Source organism: Primulina tabacum, chromosome 16, assembly GCF_025594145.1.
Source record: "Primulina tabacum isolate GXHZ01 chromosome 16, ASM2559414v2, whole genome shotgun sequence".
Taxonomy (NCBI): Eukaryota; Viridiplantae; Streptophyta; class Magnoliopsida; order Lamiales; family Gesneriaceae; genus Primulina; species Primulina tabacum.
This window is the reverse complement of record NC_134565.1, coordinates 31,960,767-31,970,189: the sequence shown is the minus strand read 5'-3', so window position 1 is coordinate 31,970,189 and position 9,423 is coordinate 31,960,767. Positions and strand designations below refer to the sequence as shown.

At 33.4% G+C, this 9,423-nt stretch overlaps 1 protein-coding gene across 1 annotated transcript; it reads right to left on the bottom strand.

Moving 5' to 3' along the window:
- Positions 1–347: 347 nt before the first annotated feature.
- On the bottom strand, positions 348–8,084 carry LOC142529349 (uncharacterized). Its single transcript, XM_075634859.1, has 13 exons — positions 7,550–8,084; positions 7,230–7,386; positions 6,915–7,123; positions 6,745–6,834; positions 6,432–6,548; positions 5,763–6,032; positions 5,131–5,287; positions 4,054–4,131; positions 3,578–3,678; positions 3,136–3,306; positions 2,719–2,793; positions 1,574–1,681; positions 348–880 (listed from the first exon to the last, which is right to left on the bottom strand). Exons 1-13 carry the CDS (start codon positions 7,940–7,942, stop codon positions 539–541), a joined length of 2,268 nt encoding a protein of 755 aa, XP_075490974.1. The 5' UTR covers positions 7,943–8,084; the 3' UTR covers positions 348–538.
- Between the last annotated feature and the right edge of the window lie 1,339 nt (positions 8,085–9,423).

Here is a 9,423-nt window from a genome sequence, read left to right as displayed (position 1 = left end):
TTAATCTGGATGAAACGAAAATAACATAAATATATAAATATTTTATAACTATGTTAAGTATTAAATCGTCACAAATATCATTTTAGTCTTGTATTTATTGCTGTGTGATATTTTTAGTCATGCATGTTTATAATTCTATAAATATGTTCATTTGATCAATTTTAGTCACTCTCCAAATTAATGCAATTCAATAACCAATTTTTGTAAGTACGTTAAAAAAAATCGAGATATACACGTATGTTTGATACCGTAATTATAAATTATAACATATATATTACAAACTAGCTAGAATAGGAAACAAAATAGTACAAACATCATTTAGAACAACGATTTCATTTCGAAATTTCATGATCTTTCAGGACATGCAAATAATAAAAATTTTACAAGCTCGCCTCCAAACCAGTTCCATTTACATGTAAAATGTGAGACTAATCGCCTTAACCGACATTTAAATGACCCCCTAAAATACACGATAAACAGTTCCTGTCACGTTATGTCAAGAATTTTGATGTATATCTTATGAATTGTACTGTTCTTACTAGTGTTCACCACCACAACATGCCTCGCAGCACGCGTAGCAACCTAAACATGCCAAGGCTCCACACAACTGAGTGAGCACGATTGCACATTGATCATTCATTCGGGAGCACATTTGGATACAGCACGGGCAACAGCAGTGGCCGCAAAGTCTTCCACAGCAGTTGGACGTGGCTTTGATAAATATTTCTGCAGCTTCAGGGAGTTTGGTGTCACTAGATCCTGGAGGTATGTTTTCCTTTGTTGCATCTATATTGCCAAAACCGAGTCCAACGTTGTTCAGAATAATTATCTTTTGTGGTTTAGAGTCTTCGGTCTTCTTATGACGGGTTTTGTTGGACACCTGCGAGCAATGCATATAATTGAAGTAGAGACATTCATGTTATTCTTGGAAATAACAAATGTGACCTAAAAATCGAAAACAAAATCAGAAATTACATTTCTTTTTTTCTTGATGCAATATGTTGGAAGTTCTCAATTGACATACTTATACAAATTGTTTGTGAGCTGTGTACCAAATACATGCGGCCTTTTCCCCAGGTCTTGCCCCTGCTAACTTAACCACTAGCAAAGAAGCCCATGGGAATGCCTTAGTTGAGATGAAGTGGGAGGAACTTGAAAATTCTCTCCGAGTAAAATTCTCTAGTTTACTATCTGAAACTCTTATAAGGCTGATTTGCTAGTCTTCGCAGAGTGGCGGACTTGATATGATGGGTAAAGGTAACAAATGAGTTTAAAAGGTTGAGTATGTAACATATAGAGTTCAGGCCTATCTTTCATCAATTTATTTTTCTAGCTTTTAGGTCTTGGTGGAGGGTCCAATATTTAGTGCTTATCCCTTTATGTGTTTGATTCCTTCAATAAGTTTGCCACGGTTCAAAATGTTCAAACTGTATTGTTGTTTTGTTTCGTTAGACTTTGCAAAACCTAAAGAAACAAAACACAAACTAACCTGCATATGAATGATAAAAGTGACATTTAAATTAAAAAAAGAAAAAGATAAAAGTGACTTTTTCAAAGGTTCAAGTAAATGCACCTGTTTCGAATTGGTTGAATTTGCAGTTGTTTTCCCCTCCGCTGTCTCAAGCAAAACCACTTGAGTATACTCCGAGAAAATGGCATTTTGGACACTCATTTTAGCTATCTATCAATACAAATTACAGCTCATCAAGGGCTACACTCTGCCAAATGCCAACGAACCAATATATTCATACTTTATCTATGCAAGCTTTCCACACCAAGACACAATTCATATTCTTAGTTAGTAGACATTTTTTTCTTCAAATAATAAATTAGTAGACAGATTTTTCTTTTTTTGATACATGACAAATAATAATAGGCATCACAATGAGTAAATAATTGCAGGCAAAGGTAGAAAGAAGAGTTGGTACGACTAGTTAATTTCTGATAGTGAGCATCTGCTCGAGCAAAGTTTTAAATTTCCTTGGAAACCTAAATGGTTCAACAAAATTTTGGGTTTCCTATCCAACTGAAAAAAATTCCACTCTTGGTTTAATTTTGTCAATGTTTCCACCAAAATTCTAGATATCCTGGAAGAACCAATAATATCAAGTTTGATTCTCATAAAGGCTCTATGGGGTATCAAAAAATGTATTAGATGCTGTGCACACTTTGTCGTAGCCAAAGTCATATAATCAATAGTTTACCTTCTAGAATATTCTGGAAGAACCAATAATATATATCAAGTTTGATTCTCACAAAGGTTCCATGGGATATCAAACAATGTATTAGATGTTGTGCACACTTTGTCGTAGCCAAAAAGTCATATAATCAACAGTTTACCTCCAAAACATGGTTACTTTCAGTACTTTAAATTGAATGATGGAACTTTCAATTATGTCGTGTAATACAACAACCCCACATACATCTTACATACAGATATCTTCATTTAAAGTACGAATAATTGAACTTGCTTGAAAACATTCGAAATTTCATTTGAAAGATTGAACAATTTATATATATTGAATTTTTTTGTAAATAAAAAATGGAGTTTCATACATCCACCATGTCATCAATTTCCAAGAAATGAGAAACATTTGATACTTTGTGTTCTCGTGACATTTCCCAAACCGAACCCACTATTTTGTCTTGTGAATATTGTCCCAAAACCAAAATATGTGGGGATTATGTGTTGACTGTAATATATAAAACTGTTGTTACCTTTTCCTGGAGTTCCTTACTTTCTGAATACCAGGCCTGAGCTGTAAGGAGTTCAATATGCTGCTTGGCTACTATCTGTTAATGATACAACATTAACATAATCAAAAGATGCCATAAAATGAGCAACTAGATGAAGTTGGTTGAAAAAATATAGCTAAAAAATGAACTAGTAAAGGAAAATTTAAAAAAACCAATGAATTGATATTGCGATGAAACAGATATATAGAAAATGATGCTAAATACAAATTCCAATGATCCCGATCATGATGTTAAATATAAAGTCAAGTGGTCCCCATATAATCAATCAATTTATGGCCATTCAACTAACAAAGAAGAAAGAAGATATTCTAAAATGAACAAAAAAGGCGAATTTACATCATCACTGCATTGCACATCAAAGCACCAAATGACTCACACCTTGTCAATAGGTATCTCCTTTGCCTCTTGACTCTTCAGTTCAAGAGAGAAATTGCTCGCATCTGGTCGGACACCTTTAACTTTAAGAATCTCTGGAAATGTTCCACTGTATCTTCCATACACGATCAAGGGACTTTTGGTTGAAAGGTCTGGAATTCGAGAAGGGAACACCTAAAATAAAAGATTGACTCCTTGTTAAAAACATGCAACGAATTAACAAGTGACGGACAAATACTAGACGGATGTAGTCCCCACAAAACGAAATATTCTGCTTGGGAATAGAATTTTGTAGATAACGGGAAAAAAATAATCAAAATCAACGCAAGTTATGCGAATTCAGAAAATTAAGACAGCAGACACGAAAAAAGATTTCAGTAGTGCTGCATATACCAGTAAACCACTAACTGATTCTTAAAGTACGAAGGAATGAAAGTGAAAGTACCTCAAGATCATCAAGTCCATCTACATTCTCAAAAGAAATATTTGCAAGGAAGATAGATGAGGCTCTGGCAAATAGTCCTTCCATTCGAATCTCGATTGAATCTGTCAATTTTTGTAAAACAAATTAGAAAATAGCCTTGTATTGCTTGGGGAAACTCTCTCATTCTTCAGAAAGAGGTAGTTTTTGTTTCATTACGATATATTTTAAACAGTGAATCAAAATTACAGAAGTGTAACTCCAGCAAATATTTTAAACAGTTAATATCAAAATTACAGAAGTGTAACTCCAGCAAAAATTAAATAGGAATATATGGCCTTTATTGAAATCATGAGAGAGCACGACAAATTTAATTTTCTTTTATAGTGAAACAACTGCTTTATGATTATGATGAGTGTTTTACCAAATATTTGAAACGGGAAAATCAGGCACAATATTTTGTGGCACCATAGTGTTGCTAGAAGAAGGCTAGAACTTACCAACATCAATAGCAGAATCATAATGCCCACGACCAATTGTTGCAAGCATCTGAAGGAAGTAATGATTACAGAAATCACCTACATATATTTATATTACCGATGAGACAACCAAGCAAGTATCTCAAGCATGCAATGAGAAAAGGTTGCTCCAATTCGATAAAACATAGAAATGATATTTAGCCATCAGACATGACTTCACCCAGATCTTAGGAGTCTGCAAACCTAAAAGTTGAGCACTTAATAACCATCTCAAGACTTTATTGTAAGGGAAATCATTGGTAATAAGAATATAACAAATTGCCATCAATCTATACCATGTAATTTATGTTATATTTAGTAGAGAATAAAATGACGTACTTTATCATATCTGCATAATACATTGATTTACATCCATACATCCACATTTTAATTTATAAATAAATGCAAATGTTTATGAGTTATACTAAACTCACAAAAGTTAATTACTTTATAGATGATTATACTGTATATGGAACTTCTTGGGGTACAAATATGTTCCGACATCGCTATCAGTAGAATGAACGGCTGATTTTTTTATACAGTTTTTGGGATAGTTATGCAATGTTTGTTTTCATTTTCCACAATCAGTTTCTCACCTCCAAAAATTAATTAAATACTATCATTAAATTTTATTTTCTTTTCACAAAACAAATTTTCCCTAGTTTCATTTCTTCCAGAATAACCATTACTTTTAACAAAACTTTCATCATTTTCCAAACATACGCCATGATTATGTTAAATTTCAATCTAAACTATATTATTTTAAAATTTTAATGTAAATTTATCCAATCAGTTCTCGCATGATTTAACGATCATCTACTCTAATAATTTCATTTCCAAAACAAAACCAAATATATATTAAATTCCCAAATCATTCCTACAGAATATTTCTCCAAAGCTTTTTCCCAAAAATTTCCAAAATAAGACCAAACACTACATTTGTAATTTTCCCAACTATTTTAGGTTGCCTTTACATTGTTTGTACATGTATGCTATAATTCCAATTCTTTTCAATGAATATCAATCATAACAAAAAACATCAGTGAATAAAAATCATACCTATGCCAAATGTGGAAACTCGTGGACAAACATTTTTTTGATTTGTTAACTGGCTTTTCAATGCATCACAAATATGTCTCTCATCTTCAACAGCCCCATCAGTTATGAGAAAAATGATTGGAAAATAATTTTGATAATCTGACAACATCTCAATGGCCTGACAAGTAGATGAGTTTCTGTTAAAGACGTCATCAAATAACTTCCATGAATTCTGCACATTTCATTTTTTCTAAAAAAAAACATTGATAATCATCAAAACAGAAACAATTTCTTAAGCATGAATACACATTAATCATTTCGCATCATTTTGTGAAGCCACTAGGCACAAGTCACAGGGATCAAAGTTGTATATAATAAATTGAAAATCGTAAAATCAATCCAAAACTGCAATTACAGAAGCCAAAACCTTAAAAAGCAAAAGAAAATTGGGTTCTGTTTCTAAACGCACAAAGAAAAATTGAGTTTGGTTTGCAATGTGAAAATTCTAATATGCTGAACGAACCCAAAATGAACCACGTAATACATCTTCTTCGAATCAAACTAAAAACAGAAACGAAACCAGATACTGGATGGTTAAAAGATAGGTGAAACAAGGATAATTCACACAAAGTTACAGAAGAATGAAAAAGTACCTGATTCAAAGGAAGCAAAATGTTTGTTCCCCCGCCAGCCACAAAATTCAAATTAACCCACTGAGTGACTTTCTCGATAGCTTCTGCGGTAGCTGACTCCAAAGATGAGGAAAATAGGTATGTTTTACCATTGAAAGCAATTACATTAAATGAGTCTCCAGGGTTGAGCTTTGAAAGTGCAGCAAAGAGTGCATTTTTTGTATCATCAAGCAGTTTACCCTTCATGCTCCCACTTATATCGACAACAAATACCACAACCCTCCTGAAAACCTGCATAACATAAGTGATATTTGGTGAACATCACTTTGAGAGAAGGGAATGTGCTATGTAAAAATCCACTCGCCATTTACATCTGAGCTTTGTACATTACATTAGATTTAAATGTTTCACCCCCATAATCAATATTTTTCTGTCCACCACATTAAGTTAACACTGTTCAAGTGTTTTTCATCTTTTTCGAATAACCAACCAGTATCATAATGTAAAAAAACATTAGCAGCGTCACTTAAAATCACCTGGTATCACGCTGTGATGCATCAATTTGAATGTGAATGGGTAAGAGCACCTTGAGTGGAATTATTTTCTCACTTTATAATTCACACTTGTCATTAGCTATGAAAAAAATTTATATTTGACATCAAACATGAACAAACTAGATCCACAATTCACCTTTTCATTCTGCTGCACTCCAGGATAAAGATAGCAGCAAAACATTTCTCTATGATCCACATCGTGTAATGATGGAGGACTCAAAAGCACACCACCAAAAATATGGGTTGAAGATATCTGACAAAGGTATAATGAAAGTTCAGCAATATAATTATTTAATACCAGTCAACTTTAAAAATGCATTCGAGGTGCAATTTTTTTTAATAATATTTAGAATTTGAATAATTTGCACTCGTGGCATTAGAATATTTCTAAATTTCCATTCCTTCTCCAATCCATCGCCAATTACAAATATATGAACAAGATATCTTACCGCATATGTGAACACAAAGTCAGTTCTTGACCATGTAAGAACTTCAGAGTCATACAAGAAACCCAACTTTCCCGCTTGCCGTAGCCGCTCCTGAAATTTCCGAAAGAAACTGAAATTTAAATGGCACCAAATTATTTCGTATGATGGTCAAGAACCAGAAGAAATGGTACCTTCAGCGGATGACTCGTAGTTTTGCACAAAACTTCGGTTCCCGAACCAGAGTTAACATTCAACTGTATCTTTTCACGCTTAGAAATCTTCTTACCAGCGGGCGTTACATACTCGGGAAAACTAAATGGAATGTTCAAGGTAAATTGGCCATCACTATACAACAATTTTTGAGACCATCTAATTTTGACCGAAAGATTGGTTCCTCCATCTATCTGATAAACAGTAAAACGCATGAAGACTTTGTTCAATACGACAAAAATATTAAAAAGTAAATAAATAAATAAACGCAGCTCGAGAACAAAAGATGGAAACACTTGCCTGTGGGACTTTAAGAGTAAATATATGAGCTTTCAGAAAGCCTCCATCTTCAGTCTTGGCTACCTTTTCTGTACCAATTTCATTGTCTATGGCAATCAGTTGAGTACTATATGATTTCCTTGGTACCTCAACCTCAACACCTAGAAGTGAACCCTGTTAGCCAAATTAATATGCCTCTTGAGAACAAAACAAACATTTTTCAGTCGAGAAAAAAATTAAGACCATTCTTCATGTCATTTTCCATAAAAAGAAAAAAAAAAAGAAAAAAGATTTACAAAAAAAAGGACAAGAAAAGATAACTTCGACTGAAAGCTACCTGTTCGCCCATTGGGACAGCGATGCGGCAATCACAGCTGCGGTTGCCCATGACGCAATGCACGCGCCACGAGCCCGTCACCGTCACGAAAGCCATGTCCAGATAAGAATCCACCTCAAGCGAAACCCCACTCATCTGCAACGGAATCAAAGCCGGCGGATCGCACCTCCCGTGCACGTGAGGCTGATAGCTCGGCATATCGGGATTATCGACAATCGCGGGATCGCTGATCACGGCGTAAATCATTGGAGATGCAGGGAGGAAGGAGTATCCCGCCGCCCTCTCCATGGCAGTGGGTGGTTTGGGTGGCGCCACCGCCCTGTCCTTGCCAAAGTATATCCGCTTGGAGAGGCGCAGGCCATCCTCAACGGCGGCCTCGAAATCCTCGGCCATAGAGCTAAAGGGATAGCACGGAAACAGGAAAATTGATTAAATAAAGGGGGAATTATTGGTTTATTATGTGGTAAAGCGGAGTTTTTCTTGATTACAGAAGACTCCCTCCTCCTATTTCGAGTAAGCATATAATAACGATAATGTAATAATAAAAGGAAACAAAAGCTTTAGCAGAAAGAGACGGCCGTTGGAACGTTGGAGTGGACCTTATTCAAAAAAAATTAATTTTATATATGATATTATTTCTCAATTTAGATATATATCGAATTGATTCGTCTCATTAATATAATATATAAATATTTCATTAAAAACTTACTTTTTTATAATGATTGAATTTAGACATTTTTTTACTCAAATTTGATATTTTAGTATCAGACTACGATCGAGCTCATTTAAAAACATTTTTGAGAACTAAATTTGTAATTATCAACAAAATAGTCTTATGCATGAAAATATAAAGATAAGAACAATAACTAAGTCTATTATTATTATTATTAGAGTAAGTCTATTGTGAGACGGTCTCACGAATTTTTATCTGTAAGACGGGTAAATCCTACCGATATTCACAATAAAAAGTAATACTCTTAGTATAAAAAGTAATATTTTTTCATGGATGACCCAAATAAGAGATGCGTGTCACAGTCAACCCCTGAGAAAGTTTTTGTCTTGTTATTAAATAAAAGATGAAGTAGCTGGTTTTTTAAGGTATAGTATTGCAATTTACGAATTTCTCTGCAGTAAATAAAATAGGCAATTAATAATAATTCATTGTCGCGCTGGAGAAGAAAAATATTCTTATCTTTTTAAGTATAATTTAAAAGTCAAAATTCATTTAGTTCATGCCAATATACCGAACACATATATGAACTCTTGCAAGAAATTTGGTATAATATATATATAATTCTTCGTCTCGTTATATTTTTATAATTTTAATCTTATTATTTTGAATTAATATAATTAACATGAAATTTTAATTAATCAGAAAGTATGATTATATTATGTGCATCGAGTCACTAGTAACATATAAAGAAATCACAAGTCACTATTTTTAGGAAAGAAAAGTGGTTGAGTAGCTATTATTTTGAATTTTTAGCTAGAAAATGATTCGATTATTAAATATTGAATATGTCTCTTGTGAGACGGTCTCACGGGTTTTTATCTCTGAGACGGGTCAACCCTACTGATATTTACAATAAAAAAATAATACTCTTAGTATAAAAAGTAATATTTTTTCATGGATGACTCAAATAAGATATCTGTATCACAAAATACGATCCATGAGACCGTCTCAGACAAGTTTTTACCTTAAAAATTATCTCATTTCATTCTATTTATTCTTAACACTCACAAACACACATCCAAAATATGAGTATCCATTATATTATTGTCATTGTTATGTTCACAGAAGCAATGTGGTGGACAATCCGATGACACCAAACTTTATAGTTTCTTATAAGATATCTATGAATTGCCAAATTCAA